The 17248-nt window shown below is 53.9% G+C and overlaps 1 protein-coding gene across 2 annotated transcripts in view; it reads right to left on the bottom strand.

Annotated features, from left to right (window-relative positions):
* NDST1 (N-deacetylase and N-sulfotransferase 1) overlaps nt 1-17248 on the bottom strand; it is a 56809-nt gene that overhangs the window by 19077 nt on the left and 20484 nt on the right. For both annotated transcript variants that reach the window (XM_059698957.1, XM_059698955.1), the window contains exons 3-4: nt 8742-9641; nt 2337-2831 (exon numbers count right to left, since the gene is read on the bottom strand). In XM_059698957.1, the coding sequence (XP_059554940.1) occupies nt 2337-2831; nt 8742-9254 (1008 nt within the window). In that variant the 5' untranslated portion in view covers nt 9255-9641. The remainder of the gene's footprint in view (nt 1-2336; nt 2832-8741; nt 9642-17248) is intronic.

Below are 17248 nucleotides of genomic sequence, written 5' to 3'. Positions count from 1 at the left end.
TTCCCCGAGTAATGGGGGCAACAGCATCTCCCTATGGGGCTCTTGGGAGAATTAAGTAAGATTTTGCATGTTGAACTGTCTGACATTTGGTAAATGGTGCCGTCGTATGTCTATGTCACTGCCACTGTAAGCCCCAGATCTTCACATGTCAAATGTGGAGGACTTCTCCTCACAGGGGAATGCAAGGCCAATGTCAAAGGACCATGACCTTTCCAACGATGTACTGGGCACCCAGCAAAGCAATGTTCCCAGGCATGGCACGCCCAGTGCTTTGCAAGTCAATGAAGGGTTGTTGACACTTCTGAAACAAACCTACAGTTGTACTCTGGGATCAGGACTCGAAAAAAACATCCTTGCATGACACACAAGGCTATCCAAGAGCCTGCTATCCAAACACCGCCGACTCCATGTCCTGGCCCCCTGGGCCGCCACCGGCATCTTACCATAGCCACACACTGCCTGGTGGACACGCACACTCCAGCCGGGTGGCCTTGGGTGAGTTACTTCATTTCTCTGAGCCTCAGTGCCCTGCTCTGTAAAATGGGACTTACAACAAGGCCCACCACACAAGGCTGCTGTGAGGGTCTGATGAGGCAACACACAGAAGGCCTGAGCCCAAGCCTTGCCCTCGCCAAGCCCTGCATAAGCAGCTGTTGTTGGTGTTATGTAAATTGCACTGACAGCCAGTAGTGCCCCAGTCTCTGAAAGAAAGGCTCAGTGCAGCCCATGCTTGGGATTAAAGAAAAAAACCCACTCTGTCCTTTTTGACTCACAAGGACATTTAAGGCAAACGGGACCCTGGCTGGAGAAGCGTGGTGCAGTCTGCACTGAGCTAAGCAAACGGCAGAGGGCGCTTTTATTCGTATTTTTTACAGAAATGGCTCCAGACTGCTAGCATTCCTCCCACTCTAAAATAGGGAAAATAAGGACAAGGCAGGGGGCAACCCCAAGTTCATGGGGATACAGTGAGCCTGGAGCCTGGTTGCGACATGAGGTCAACCCTGGACAGGCAGCGAAGGCCCAGGTTACATGGGAGAGAGCAAGGTTGGGCCATCAGAAGACCATCCTAAGAAATCTCAGGAGGAAACACGATTCATAAAGCAGACCAAAGCAATGCTGCCCTGTCCCAGGAGGCGGGAGCCGGGAGGGCTCAGAGCCTGGCTGTCTGCACCCCCCTCACGCCTCACCCCAGCACCTCTGTGAAAGCCTAGGATGTCAGAAAACAGCCTGAAACCCTCCTGTCCACCCATCTTGTCACTTTGTAGCTGAGGCTCAGAGATGGGAAGGGACCTGCCTGAGTCACCCAGTGAGGGTCAAATTGGAACTTGGAGCCACATCTTGATTCCCGAGACAGTGCCTACTCCCTACACCATCTGCTCTGCCCTTCTAGGGAGGCAAGAGGAACGGTAGAGAATTTACTCTTGACCAAGGCAGGAGTGTGACCCCCGACCCCAGCCTTCCTTCCAGGCCCACGGCCAATCCCAACAGTGATATCAGAGGATGGAGACAGCAGGTGAAAAGCATTCCTCTTGGAAGTCTCTTTTCCAATCCTCCTCCCAACATCAAAAGGAGTCTCGGTTTGGCGCTAATATGTCTCTGACACTTGCTAATCTGTAGAAGAGCGACAGGCGGCCAGAGGCAGCAGTGTCTCAGCAGAATTTAAACCCGGCTTTGTTTTCACTGGAGCTATTGTTATGGTTGCCCTCTATTCACGGCAACCGACACTGATTCCCCATTTCTCACTAGTCCTCACTAATAAATAACTTTGAGTAAATAACTTTGAGTAAAATAGCGAGTAGATGAAAACTCTAAGACTGCGCAATGGTCTTAATGTGCTGGCTTCTCTTTAGTAGTGAGCCGTTTGTAAAACTTCCTGGTTTGCAAACTGCTTGTACAGAGAGTTTAGTTTGGTAAACACACTTTGAATTAAACACATGCATTCCACTGTCTACACAGACCTCAGTTGAAATATGCCTTGTGTATGACTCCAGCTCTAGCTCTTGTTTAAGGAGTTTGTAGGAACTCTGGGACTGACATCTAAACATTTCTGAGAGTTAAAAATCATGTTTGGATTACAAGGCGGGTGAACGACCCTGCCCAGCTCCCATCTGTGTCTCCGTGGCTGGGTCTCTTCCTCCAGATGCCAATTCTTCTATCGTCAATACTTTGTCACAGTTTTAAATGACACTGGCTTCAAATAAGGCAACTAATAATGCCAACTGGCCAAGGGAGGGCCTAACAGTGCAGGGGAGATGCAGACAGCCAAGTCCTGACCGAGTACAGGAAGGTGTGCAGGTCGGCCGGCCCCCCTCCCCGGGCTGGTACCCAGGCCCTACCTTCACGTCCTCCACCTTCATGCGCGTGCCCTCCTTGCCCACAAAGATGTCGTCGATGTCCACTAGGATGTAGCGGTCCAAAGGCAGCGAGAGGCGCTTGCCGGTGAGGAAGGCCACGGCGTCCACGAAGACGAGCTTGTGCAGCCAGAAGTTGAGGTTGTTGCCGAAGAGCACGCGCTGGATGCCGTCATGGAGGCCCAGGTCCTGGACCACGGTGGTGTGCAGCGCGGCGTGCAGGCCGGCGTCCGCGCCCAGGTGCGGCATGGACTCGGAGGAGCGCGTCTTGGCCAGCAGCACTGGCTCGTAGGTGGAGTGGTTGGACTGGAACACGGTCCAGTCCTCACCGGGCAGCATACCCTTCTCCACCTCGCTGGGCCGCGTCACGTAGAGCAGCGGGGACCTGGGGTTGATGCTGCAGTCCTTCAGGCCCAGGTTTGAGTGCAGGAACAGGGGGAAGCCTTTGAGCTGCGCACTCAGCAGGCTGTTCTCGTTGGCCTGCAGTCGGGGTGAGGCAGGGAGGGGGAAACAGAGCCATCATGTCCAGAACCCTAAGGGGCCACAGAATCTCAAGTGTGCGCTAACAGTAATGTCACTCACCTTCCGGGGGGCTTACCACGCATACCTCTGGCCCTGTGCTAACCGGGCCACGCAAACGCAGCTTCACCTGTCACAGTAACATACTAGCTAACTCGTATGCTGTCCTTACCGGAGCCAGGCACTGGGTTCAAGCGCTTTGTATGCGGGTTGCTAGTAATCCTCAGTGACCCCCACCGTGGAGGAGGCACTGCTACCATTCCCATTTTACAGATGAGGAGAACAAGGCTCAGAAAGGCTAGGTAACTTGCCCAAAACCACAGAGAGAGAGGTCCAGCAGTGAGAGTATGGACTCTACCAGCAGACTGCCTGGCCCTGGGCAAATTACGTAACCTCTCTGCCTCAGTTCCTCTGCTGTAAAATGTGCCTGAGGATTCGGTAAGTAGCTCATGAGGTGGTGGAGGAGGATAGTGTAATGCTGGCAGAAGTGCTTAGAACAGGGCCGGCGGCATCAGCAATTGCTCATTCAGTCCTCACATGAGCCCCAGGAGGTGAGGAAACCGGCTTTGAGGGGAGTGCGGCCCTCAGTCACACAGTGGTCAGGAGGAGCCAGTTTGTAGCCGGTGGTCTAGTTCCGGAGCCCATACACCTGACCACCAGGCTCTGTTTCCTGGGGGTTTCCAAACTGCTTTGGCCACACAAACTTTCCTACAGGGGAAATCTGAGGTGATGCCAGTGTAGACGAGATCAAAGAGGAGGTATCTACTGGGGGTGCAGACACTCTACCCCATAGCTCTCCCAGCCCCCATATACCCCCAGTACCCTCAAGGCCATCCGCTCACAGGAACCCAACTCCCCATACCTCCCTTCTCCTCCCAGGGTCTGCTGCTGCCCAGCTTCCTGGGGACTTGCAGACAGTACCCTCAACTCCCACTTCTCCTCTTCCCTAGGCTCACAGCCCTGCTCCTACACACCCTCTCTCACCCTCCCAGCCACCTGCCTCTGGATTTGGTATAATTTGTCCTTGTCTCTGTGCCATTCTGTCTTCTTGGCCTGGAAAACTCCTGCTCATCCTTCAAAACCCAATGCATATACCCTCTTCTCTGCACTGGCCTTCCTGGGACCATGTTAAAGCCTCAGCTATAGCCCTTTTTACCTTGGTTGCTGCATTTATGTTGAGGGTCTCTCTCCCACCAGTCTGTACCCTCTTGAGGGCATGGGCTATGTCATTTCCAGCATAGGCTTGACACCCCGAGGGAGTGAACACATATTTGATGAGTAACTGAATTTTTAAAAATGACAGAGGAACAGACAGCTCTCCAGTACCTGGCACGTGCCAGCTGTTCAGTACAGTTTTCACCTGTTCATTCCCTAGCTATTCACCATGCCAGACACGATGTTTAGTGTCAGGGATGCACTGAGGAAAAACAGACAGGTCCTTGCCCTCATGAACCTTCAAGTTGAGCAAGGAAGAGAGACAGCAATCAAATTGCAGAAATAAATATAAAACTTCAATGAGGCACATGTTGCAAGAGGGGGTGCATCATTCTAGAATAGTGGATGACTGGCGTAGTCAACCAGGGAAGGCCTCCTGGAGAAAGGGACTCAAAGGAGTAAGCATCAACAAGGCGAGAGGGAGAGGCCCAGTTCTAAGAACAGCAAGTGCTAAGGCCCTGAGGCAGGAGAGGGCTCAGCACAGTCAAGGAATGGCAAGAGGACAACAGAGTGATCAAGAGAGGAAAGAAGAGGAGACAGAAAGGTCAGCTAGCGCCAGACTGCAGGACCATGAAGGTTGGAAGTGGCAGTGGGAAGCCATCAAAGACTCCATCAGAGCGTTTTGAACAGAGGGATGACAGGTTCCACTTGCATTTTACAAAGACCCATCTGGCTGCTGTGTGGAGAATGAGTGGGGTGGGGCAAAGCAGCAGTGGACAACGGGCACCAGGGAGGCCAGAGAGGGAGGCGGGTGGTGCCCAGGGCCGCCCTGGAGAGCTGGCCAGGTGAGCACTGCACCAGGGCACCCGCTGTGCCCCAGGGTAGAATTGCATCTGCCCACAAAGGTGCCTCTTACTCTCTCCTTCACGCAGGAGGGCTTTTTCTAATTCCCACAAAGGCTCTGCAGGGCCCTGGCCTTGTAAACCGTGATAGGAGCCGAATTTGATGTTATCAGTTACCAGGAGTACCTGCCAACTGCCCACTCTGTCCCAAGCCTCAATGCAGAGCGCCCCGCCCTGAGAGGCCACCTCTCCCAACCCCGGTCTCCCCACCACCCTGTAAGCCAGCACTGGTCAAAGATGAGAGCTGTATTTCAGGCCCTGTCCCTCACCTGCTGTGGCCTGGGAGGTCACACTGGACCACAGGCACTGGGGGATCCCATTTCAAAGCCCCGACCCTGAGCTGACTGCCAGGCGCTGGCAGCTCAGCCAGCTGCCCAGCTGGAAGACACTGAAGAAGGGGAAAAGCCAAGTTGCTGACTGTCCACTCTGTCAGCAATGAAAGGAACCAGCAGGGAAGGGAATGGAGAGTAAGCCTCGCATCACAGAGACTGACCCCCAGGGCAGGCCTCGCCCCGCAGGAGGGGAACCCCTCCTGTCCCTCAGCACTAAAGACCCACTCAGGAAACACCGAGTCTTCCAATGAGGCCATCCAGGCAGCGGAAGGAAGCCCTGGTCCAGGCACTGGGAAGCCCAGTACAGACTTCATGACTGGCTGATGACCTTGGGAACCCCATGTGTCCTCTCCAGGCCTCACGTCAGCTTGTTTTGGGTTAGAAGCCAGGAGTGTGGTTGTCAAATCTTGGCTCTGACTTACTGGCTGTGTCATCCTAGAAAGTCATTTAACTTTTTAAAAAAAAATATGTTTCTATTGATTTTAGAGAGAGAGAAGGAAGGTGGAAAGAGAAACATTGATGAGAGAGAAACATCTATAGGCTGCCTGCTGCACTTCCCCTACTGGGAATCGAGCCCGAAACCTGGGTATACGCCCTGACCAGGAATTGAACCAGCGACTTCTCAGTGCATGGGACAATGCTCAACCAACTGAGCCACACCAGCCGGGCCACTTAACTTACTTCCTTACCTGCAAAGGAAGTGTCTGCTTCACAGGGCAGTTGTGAGAGTTACGCATGGTAAGGCAAGCAAAGCAATGAACTCAGTGTCTGGCATGCAGTCAGTGCGCAAAAAAAGGCCGGGCAGCCCTTGTCAGAGCCAGGAACTGGGACCGCAGATGAAGACCTGCTCCGCCTTAAGGGCCTCTCGTGAGCACAGGCTCAGAGACATAAGACTAAGTGCTTCCACCAGCTGCTTGCTGGACACAGAAATGACAAAGATGACTGGGTGGCTGCAGGCACCAGGCACTGTGCTAGAGTTGCCCACCCCGTCTTGCTTTGTCTTCAACGTGGCCCAGTGAGGCAGCTGTGATTGGCTCCACTTTACAGACGGCTTGAGTAGTACCCTGTCCAAGGTCACTCTGCTTTTAAGTGACAACAAGACCTAATCAAGGGCCTGGCCGTTTCTGCCCTTGCTCTCCTGCTGCACTGGGAATGCAGCACCAGTGGGAATTGGAAAATCAATCTCCAGATCCCTGGGGTCCACAAACCATGTGGGTTTGGCCAACCCAATGCACGGTGCTGAGGGTGGCCTTGCAGAAAGAGCCCCCAAAACGTATATCTTGGCCGACAGAGGGCGCCAGTAAGAGTAGAAAGTTACAGGTCTCTGATCAAAACCAAGTAGGGGTCTCCTGTTATTCAATAGGGTAGGGAGAGCAGGAAGACCTGGAATTGCCACTGACCCTACTAAGCACGTCCTTGCCCCTCACAGGGCCTGATGTTCACCTGGAGAGCAAGGAACTCGGGCTAGATGGGATCCAAGTTCTCAGCTGTACCAACTGTGCCCAATGACAACAGTCCACTGCCTGGTTTCCAGAGACTGGGAGCTCTGTGCACTGGATGTGGCCTTTGATGCAAATTCTACTAAATAAATGGTATGAGGTTCCTGAACTCACTGCATGATGGTTAAGACTAAGGCCCACAGAACCAGACGCCTGGGTTCAAACCCTAGATCTGTACTCATTGGAGGTGTGCGCATGGGCATATTTCTTCACCCTCTTTGCCTCTATCTCCTTCCTCTGAAATCAGGAGGGTACCTACCTGGCTGGGAGGATGGTCTACGAGTGTTCAATGAGTTAATTCATGTGAAGCACATAGGACAGGCAGGCATGGCTCTGGGTGAGCACTCAATAAACGTCAGGCCTGGGGCTCTGACTCGATCTTAATGAAGTCCATGGAAGGAAAGGGAACAGAGTCCAGGAGAAAAGAAGAGAGTCTGACAATGAAGACAGTCTGACTTTATGCCACTATAAAGCCATAAACCAGGTCAGCATTTCCCGGAGGGCGATCTGTGAGGAGAAGGGCTTTGTGATCAAGCCAGTTGGGGAACAAATCTCACCAGGTTGCTCTACTGCAGGATTTCTAAGAGCCTTCAATTCCTTGACCCACAAAACCTCAATGGGTGGCAGAGCATCCTGCTGCATTAACGCATGTAAGAACACGCTGTGGAAACCCATCATGACGCCAGGCTCCTCCCAGCACAGGGGAGTCCACAAACGCCTGGGGATGCATGGTCATCCAACAGTGGGCATGGCCCCTTCTGAGCCACCTCCTGCTCCCCCCCTGCTCACGCCAAGCAAGAGCCTGCTTCAGGACCCATGCACTTACCCTCCCCTCTTCCGGGAAGGCCCCTGGCACAGAGCCACACAACTCCTTCCCTCACCTCCTTCCAGTCACTATATCAAGGACAACTCCCCTGGCCATTCTATCAAAAACAGTCTCAACCGCCATACCCATCGCCCACTCTGCCCTTGGCCTGCGTTATCTCTTTGTGAAGGTCTCACCACCTGCCACAGGGTATGTTTATTTGTTCATTGTCTGTCACGCACCCCTCCCCACGGCAACGTCAGCTCCGTGACAGAGGGACCTTGCACATCTGATCACTGTGCCCAGTGCACAGCACAGGGCCTCGGACATGCTAAGTGCTCAGTAAATACTGACTGAACTAAGGAACGAATGCCTCCAAGCGCCCAGCTAGAGTCCCAACCAAAGTGTGCTTTCATCTGGCAGGTCAAAGTTCTTTGGCCAGAGCCCCTGGATGTCCATCCAGCTGTCCCCACCTGCCCCTCCCCAAGGACAGCTTCTCCAGGACACTGTCAACAAGGACTCTGACCCCAGCAGTCATTCTGGGTGCCCCACAGAGCCCAGAGCAGCTGGCCTGCCCACTGCTCTCATTTCTTTTTCTCTTTCTCCCAATGCAAAATGGCTCCAATTCAGGAGGTGCATAAACCCCACACGCCACCACAGCCCGGAGGAAAGAGCCTGTGATCCAGAGCCCAAACTCTCTCAGTCTCGGTTCAAATCCTGGCTCTCCCACTTATAGGCCACACAGACACATATACATAACCTAACCCTCCTGAACCTTGGTTTGCGCATCTGCAAGATGGGGACGACATACCCATCCCTCAGGAGGCTGCCACGACAGGTTTTGAGGGATCTAGCAGAGCATATCCTCTCCTACCCATCCCTGGGGCCTCCTTCAGGCAAGTACCTGCTATATGCCAAGTCCCATGCATGGCAGGCAATTCCCCTGCCATGTGCTCCTAATAAAAGCTAATCCTTAAAAAGCACCTACTAGGCACCAGGCACAGGGTGCCCCAAGTGCCTTACATGCATTTAACCTCCACAAAAATCCTGGGAGGGAGGTGCTACCATGACACCCGTTTTACAGAGAAGAAAAGTCAGGCACTCAGCTAACGAGTGTGGAGATGGGATTCAAACCTAGCTGGAGCTCTTAACTGCTTGGGGCCCCGCTCCCTGCGTACCTTGAAGAAGCCGATGATGCCCACGCCGTAGGCCACACAGTACTTGTCCAGCAGCTCCCGGTTCCAGGCGTCCAGGTTCACGTACTTGAGGATGTTCTCATAGATGATGAGGGCGAAGCGGCCACGGCCCTTGTCAGTGAGTGTGGGCATATCCCCCTTGCCCGGTGCAATCTCTGTGCGGTACTTAAAGCGGCTCGACTCCAGGATGGCCACCACCTCCTGGCCCAGCTGTGAGTAGAGGCTCTCCACAAACACCAGCACCAGTGGGTCCGTACGGGAAGGGGTGGCCGCCTGCACGGGCTTGAGCGGCAGCAGGCGGCTGGGGGCAACAGGAGGCGGGTCCCCACAGTCAGGCTCGGGGGCATCTGCCGAGGGCTCCAGGCCCCGCTTCCAGCCATATAGGTAGTAGGCGGAGACACAGACGCTGAACACGCAGAAGACAAACAGCAGGAAAAAGATGGCCTGTGGGGACACGTGCCGACACAGCCTGCGGAGGCGCGCCAGGGTGGGCATCCTGGGCCCCGAGACCTTGGCCACCAGAGGCCTGGCCTGCCCTGGCCACCCCAAGGCCCCACGCAGAAGGAGACACGGGAGTTGTCCACGGGCCAACAAATTCACAGACAGTTAGCAAGCGAGGCCCTCAGCGGGCGGTGGGAGTGGAGGATCCGGGCCGCCGGCCCTTCCTCCCAGCCAGGGGCACAGTCCGCAGGCTGGTTGAGCTCCTTCCTTCCTCCTCGCCCCTTTATGTCACCATGGCAAACCCCCACGTGGTCCTGTGCACAGCAGAAGTACCCCAGGGCGTCAGGGCCTCCTGGGGGGGCCGGGCAGCGGGCAGGAAGACACTGGGCAGGCCCGGGGATGCCACATGCTGCTGGCCTGGTGGGGCCCCTGGGGCCAAGGCTGTGGAGAGAAGTCAGAAAGTGAAGAGTCAGAGTGTGGGCGTTGGGGTTAATTTATGAGTGTCCAGGCCCAAGTTCAACTACTGCTGCCTAACCTGGCTGAACGATCTGCGAGAGCTCCTTAATCTCTCGGTGCCTCAGTTTCCCCATGTGTGAAAAGGGGCTGCTGATGGGACCCAGCTCACAAGACAGGCTGGGGGATTAAGTCCAACAGGTGTGTACATGGCTGACAGCGGCTCCCAGCATCTGATGTCTACAAGGGCAGTGGCTATCTGTTATAGTCGTTGGAGTCAGAGACCAGACCAAGAAAACTCCAGGAGTGGGAAGAAGTGAGACAGTAGACACTTCCCAGGCCTGGGAGCTGGAGGTGGAATTCTAAATCACACTCGAACACCACGTCCTCACTGTCTCTCTCTCAATGACCTGCAATGCTTCCCCCTCCCCCATTTCTCTGAATGGGCCTGGCAGCCCCATCCGACAGATGGAAAGGCTGAGGCTCAGGCAGAGCAGCCAAGCCAGGGCTGTGAGGCATGGGCGGCTGAGCTGTGCTGGAAGGGCCCTCTCAAGCATCAGTGACCTCATCGGTGAAATCAGCAGCCCTGGGCCGCAGGGCCGGGGCTCAGGGAGGACTGAGTGAATCAGCCCAGGAGCTTGGCACCAGCAATGGCTCAGAAGTGGCAGCTGTCACTATTTGCCCCAACGCAACAGGCATCTTCCCTCCTCAGGGCTCATGCCACACAGGCACACACACCAGGATCCCGAGCTTGTCGAGGGAAGGCGGGCAGGGCCCCAGGCAGCCAGAACTTGGGTTCCAGTCTCCCCCTCAGCCAACCCCTGACAGGCATGCTGCCTATATGGGTTTCTCTGGAGAGTTGATGAGACCACCCGCCCATACTAAGGCCCCAATTCCATCACCCCAAATAGCTTCCCCCCACACACAGCCCTCTAGTCTCCCTTCAACGTGAGTGGAAGCAGCTGCTGAAGGCTAGCAGGAAGCTCCCCAGGGCGCTGGGCGTCGGGACAGGGACAGAGGTGCAAGGGCCTGGGCTGGTGCAGCCGGGGAAGGAATGTAAGCCTAGACATAGACTTGGGGGTGAATATCTTCAAGGTCCCTCCCCAACTCCAAGGCAATCCAGGGTGTTCCACATGGGTACGACATGTGGAACTTCTAGGAACTCATACTAGGAACTTATCCTTAATGGCAAAGTGTATAAAGATTTCCCCGCAAAAATACACCCCCAGTGCTATTTATAACAGCAAAGATGCCGTTTACAAAAGCAAATGCCCAAAAACAGGGACTGCCTTTGGCAATTACAGCGCAAGCATGTGATGGCACCCAGGCAGCCATTTACAAGACGTCAAAGAACATTTACTGACACAGCAATAGAATTACCATATAGATTGTTAAAGTGGCAAACTTGTATAAAACAGTATGCATTGTCATATTTTGGGTAAAAAATTTTATGCATAGGCTAGAAAGTGGTACTAAATCCAAAAAAATGTTAACAGTGATTATCTCGGAGGGGTTTTTATTTTCTTCCTTTTGTTCGTTTCCTAAATTTCCTGTAATAATCATTTGTTATTTTTGTGAAAATAAGAAAATAAATGTTTTCAAAAGATATGCTCATAGACTGACAGATCTCAGAGAGAAGGAAGGAGAGGGGTTGGGAAGAGATTAACCAAAGATCTTCTATGCATATATGCATAGCCCATGGACGCAGACAATAGTGTGCTGAAGGCCTGGGGTGGGGCCGGAGCTGGGTGGAGGAGGGCAAAGGGGGGAAACTGGGGGACATCTGTAATACTCACAACAACAACAAAGGTGTGCTCAGAAGCAAGGGGAGGACAGTCTCAGTCACCAAGTCCGCTCCCAATTCTGTCATAATGTGCTGTGACCCCGAGCACAACCGGACCCTCTATGGGCTTCCTGTCTATTAGATTTCTGGGGGCTCTTTCACCACTGAACGTCTACAATTCAGTCCCTACTATGTGCTACCACCATGGGGAACCTGAGGCCACCAAGAAAACAGGCACCTACAAGGCAGGGGGATGATGTGGCAGTGGGGAAGGGAGGGCGTGTGAGAGACCTGAAGGCCACACCGTCCCGGGAGGGAGGAGGACCGAGGAAGGCTTCTGGGAAGAAGTGGTACCTGAACTGACCAGCAGGACAAGTAAGGGCTGACCAGGGGTAGGAAGAGGGAGGGGCACCTACCACATGCAGCTTGCAGTTGAGGTAGTGTGTGGGCTTTCCAGGGACTCAGAAGTTCCAGCTGACAGCAGGCAAAAAGGAACAGGTTTCCTGGGCGGAGTCAGGAGGGCTGAGGTGACTGGTCCTGTTTATACCTAGGGTGCACCTGTGTCCTACTCCCACTGATAAGGACAGCCCTCTGCCCTACGATCCCAGTGAACCCCACCCCTTGGCCCGGGGCCAGGACAGACCTGTGGGTGGAGAGGGAGAGCTGCTCCAATGGTGCTCTGCTTGCCACTGAGGCCTGAGGCCACCCAACCTCACTTCCCTCGCAGGCCTGGGCGCTGTGGTCACTGGTCCTCAGTCTACTGCACTAACAGCCTTTCAGCGTGTGTGAAAATGATGCAATCAGCAGCATCTCAGACATCTGGGGGACATAGACCCTTGTGGGAATCAGATAACATTCTTCCATCAAAAAATATGCACATGCCCTGGAAAATGCTGTAATGATTTCAAGAAGTCCAGACCCTGTGACCCCAAACCCATTCGTGGACCGAAAGCCCTAGGCTAATACAGCCAGCCACCTCCGTTCACACCCAAGCCCACCACCCAGTGCTTGTGGAATCCTAGGCAAGTTAACTTTCTGTGCCCCCATTTCCTAATGTGTAAAAGAGAAAAACTTGACATACTTCCCAGAGCTGTGAAAATTAAGTGAGTTGATCCATATGAAGTGCTCAGAGCCATGGCTGACGCACAGCGCGGAGGGCCAGCCGCTATGATCATGCCTGTTGTTTATTTCCAGTGCTCATCATGTGGACAATAACTGAGCCCACGAACACTGCAAAGCTCTGCGTGCTCCCTCTGAATCCCCTCTGCAGAGGCTGTGGCCTTTCCCAGGAACTAGATGGATGGGCAGGGAGGGGCCAGAAGGTCAGAGGCCAGGAGGCTAGGGAGAAGGCCATGGTAAAGCCCAGCCCAGCCCAGCCCAGGCTAGAGAGAGGGTAAAGGAAGCAAGAAAATGGGCCCGCCAGCCTGTGCCCAGAGAAGCCCAAGTACCTGGGGTGGGAATGGGAGGGGCCAGGAGCTTTGTGAATAAGCAATGGCCTCCAGTGAGCTGGCCTCCAGCACTGCCCCCCCGCCCGCCCCCCCCCCACTCCTTCACAGGTCTGACCCCAGTCACTCAAGGCCTCCAACAGCCTGCGTGCCAGAACCCCGGGCTCCAGGGATGGGAAGCTGGAGGGTTTCTAATCCCCCTTGGAGCCACCAAGGCCTCAAAGACAGCTGGGAACTGAGGCCTCAACCACCCCTACTGCCCAGGGCCTAGACCAGCCGTGGGCAAACCACGGCCTGCGGGCCATATCCGGCCCGTTTGAAATGAATAAAACTAAAAAAAAAAAAAAAAAAGACCGTACCCTTTTATGTAATGATGTTTACTTTGACTTTATATTAGTTCACACAAACACTCCATCCATGCTTTTGTTCCGGCCCTCCGGTCCAGTTTAAGAACCCATTGCGGCCCTCGAGTCAAAAAGTTTGCCCACCCCTGGCCTAGACCCTGCCTGGGCCCTGCTGACATCACCAGCCAAACTCCAGCCTCGCCCAACCAGTCACCAATCTTGGTCAAGCATTTAGGCCTTTCTAATGATGTTCCCATTGCCTGGAATGCCTCCCCTACCCCTGGGACACTTATTCATCCTTCCAGACCCCAGTTCCAATGTCATCACCTCTCTGAAGTCATCCCCACGCACCATGGCCCTTCCTGCCCCCGGAGGGTCCCATTCCTCAGGCTTCCCACCCATCCCCACGCCACAGTCAAGGCTGAAAATCAGGACCTCAGGCCAGAACAGGATGCAGATGTGTGCCCTTTGATCTGTACAACATTTTTGAGATTAGTTATCAACATTTTAAAATCAGGGGATTTCACACAACTTCTAGGCTGCCTTTAAAACGAGCAGGTTCTGGTGACACGGGGCATGCATCCCCACTGGCCACCATCAGCGGAGGCATTTACAGCACAGGCCTCGGGTAGGCTGGCCATGTGTTCCCAGTCAGCACAGTGCCACAGGCCCCTCCTTCCCTCATCTGGCTTCCCGCCCAGCCCCTGGGTGCACCTGAGCGTGTGGTCCATACAGAGCAGACTCGGGGTGTTTCCACGGACAGCTCTGCACTCTGCAGCCTGGCGGGCCCAGGTCTGGACCAGGACTTCCTGACTTCTGTGCGGGCAGGCCCTGCCTGGCAGCTGGCACACAGAGGGCCTCCGCAAATACCAACTTCCTTTCTCTCCCTTCCCCAAATGCCTGGGTGCCCTGTAGGGCAGTAATAAGTCTGATTTATCCTGGAAGCTCCCAAGACTTTCCCAGGCATAGGTCCTTCTCGGTGCTCAGGGTATGAATAAACGAGCTGCTGTTATTACCCCCAATTCACAAATAAGGAGACTGAGGCTTCAAGATGAAGTGATTTGCCACAGTCACGTAGGAAACTGCTAAACCTTGACTCAAAATCTTGTCATTCCTCCAAGAAACTCAGAGGTTTCTATAATAATTAAAAAAACAAAACCATTATAATTGTCACCATTGTTATTTTTACTGCTTCCATGTATTGAGCACTTACCATGAGCTGGGCCCTGTGCTAAGCCCTTTTACAACTAATACTGACGTTATTCACATTTACAATTGAGAAAAATGAGGCTCAGAGAGATTAAGTCACTTGCCCAAAATTGTACAGCTAGTCAGTGGCAGGGCTGAAATTTGAATCCAGACCCCATGAGAGGGTGGCCAGGGTCTGCAGGGAGTCCTTGGCTGGGATGGAAGGACAGCATGAGGGGGCCTCAAGCACAGAGGCCTCTAGCCCGCAGCCAGGCACCCACTGCGCTCTCCCAGCCTTAGGTCCAGCTTTCCCTGCCAAGGTGCTGGGGATAATGAATGAGATGCTCTTGTCGTCATGGAGATACCATGGAAACGCCGCACTTTCGGAAATACCACGGTAACTGTGGCCATTGCTTGGGAGTTGAAAGTCACTCCTGCCCCACTCCCTATTCTGAAATGCTCTGGGTCCCCATAATCCTCTCTAGGGCCCAGAGAGAAAGGAGGCAGAGTTATATGGGCCTTCCCAGATACCAAGCGGTCCAGAGATCAGGACTGGGGAGGGGTCCAGCTCTGCCCTGATGGACAGGTGGGCTCAGCAAGTGCAACCAATGACTGAGCTTCTTGTGCCTGTCATGGTGACGTGCACCTATACATAACTTGCATATACTTGGTGCCTACTATGTGCAGTGGGCCTCCTGTGAAGGTCTGTATGCCTCATACTGTTTTATCCCAACAACCTGGGAAGCAGCAGTGGCTGCTGGCATGGCAGTTAAGGGCTCAGCCTGGAGCCAACCCGCCAGAGCTTGAATCTGGCCTCCATTATTTACTAACCTTGTGACCTTTGAGCAAATCACTCAACCTCTTTGAGCCTCAGTTTCCCCAAGTGTAAAATGGGGTTTACATTACTTATCTATACGCAGCCAAGGCTAAGAGAGACGACAGCTCAGTGCCGGGCACACAGTGATGTAGGTTAAGAAACGTTATCCATTTAGCAGACTTGGAAACTGAGGTTCAGGAAAGAACTGGCCCAAGGCCACGTATCAAATTAATAGTGGATCCAGAAAGCAAGGAAGGGAGGCCAGGTCTGGGAGCACGCTGGGAGTCAGAGAGGAGCAGATGGCTGCACCTACCGAGCACCACTAGGGGCACGCGTGGCCCTGGGCACTGAAGGTGCAGGCCTCTGGGCTGAGGCCTCATGTCTCTCCTGTGATGCTGCTACAGGAAGAATGAAGGCCCTCACAGCCCCGCATGCTCACCCAGCCCAGATGTGATTTCTTGCCTGGGTTATGCCTGACAAATGTTCCCTATATCTCCCACACTCACATGCACACGAAAGCATAGGAAAACTCTTATGATGCTTATATGTTCACATGGTGCCATCACAGGCATCTGGGCCACAGGGAAGAGAATAGGGTGGGGAGTTGAGAGGAGGTGCAGGAGGACACCTATAAAGAGGCTCAAAAGTATGCGAATGGCCGGCATTGTGGCTCAGTGGTTGAGCTTTGACCTATGAACCAGGAGGTCACAGTTCAGTTCCAGTCATGGCACATGCCTGTGTTGTGGGCTCCATCCCCAGTGTGGGTCATATAGGAGGCAATTGATCAATGATGCTCTCTCATCAGTGATGTTTCTGTCTCTCTCTCCCTCTCCCTTCTTCTCTGAAATAAATAAAAGTATATATTTTTTAAAATATGTGAATGGGCACTGGGTTTGGGGGTGGAGGGATGGTTGCAGTCCAGGTTCTGATAGTCCCACAAGCGATCCCAGGAACACTCCCCACAGCTGGCCCAGCCCCTCCCAGCCTGTCACACCCCCAGCACAGTCACCTCACCACCCTCTACCCAGACACACCCCACAGCCACCAAACTCCACCAGCCACCCTGCCCCAACCTACCCCACCCACCATGTACGGCACAGCCGAAAAAATACTCGACATTTGCTTCCCAGCTGTGCAGGAGTTTCTCCAGCTCAGTCACACCCCTGGGAGGCCCATATCCAGCAAATCCCTCCTCTGCTGGAATTCAACGCACACCCCATCCCCCACAGCCCTGCAGTGCTGCCTGGCTCCGGGCCAAGCTGCTGCCCATCAGCCACCCTGGAGTCCAGGGCCACCACCAAGGGACTGCTGCAGTCCAGCTCAGTCTCAAGGCCAACGAGTGTGCAGACCACCCTGCAGTGAGCACACATGGAAAATGAGGCCCAGAGAGAGAAAAGGACCCCTGGGGATGCACTTGCTAGGCCTGACCCACCCCCACCTACCTTGGTTCATTTTCTTTCCAAGAAAACCCTGCCCAGCCCCCTCTTGGGCCAGCCTCAGCGGGAGGTGGGACTCTGCCAGCTGTGGCTTTCAAGTCCTCGACCCCCTGCTCTGCATCCCACCGTGCAATGCCAGATTTACTGCCAGATGTCAGCTGCTCTTACAACTAGAACACTGGTCCGCAACTTCACAGGAAGCAATGCTCCAAGGCAGAAGTGGTCTCCTACCCATGGTCGGCACATCCCTGAGCTATGTGCCCTTGCCTGCTACCTTCCCCTTTTGAATTTGCTATGAAGTATCTCTGAGCTGAAAGCATTAATAATACGAATTTCCATTTATCAGACAGGATATGCCTGAGTGCTATTATTTAACCCTTACGACAGCACCATCAGCTACTTTCCACTCATCTCACAGACGAGGAAACTGAGACCCAGAGGGGGCCCCTGAGTTACCCCAGCACACAGAGCTAATGAGTGGTGATGGGGAATCGCAGCACAGAGCCACGGAGCCCATCATCCTTCAAAACCCCGGGCCTTCTGTGTTCACCCAGGACACCCCACTCTCTGCACCCTTTGAAT

This window comes from Myotis daubentonii, chromosome 5 (genome assembly GCF_963259705.1).
Source record: "Myotis daubentonii chromosome 5, mMyoDau2.1, whole genome shotgun sequence".
NCBI classification, from domain to species: domain Eukaryota; kingdom Metazoa; phylum Chordata; class Mammalia; order Chiroptera; family Vespertilionidae; genus Myotis; species Myotis daubentonii.
The sequence above is the reverse complement of the archived record's forward strand: the minus strand, read 5'-3'. Positions and strand labels throughout refer to the sequence as shown.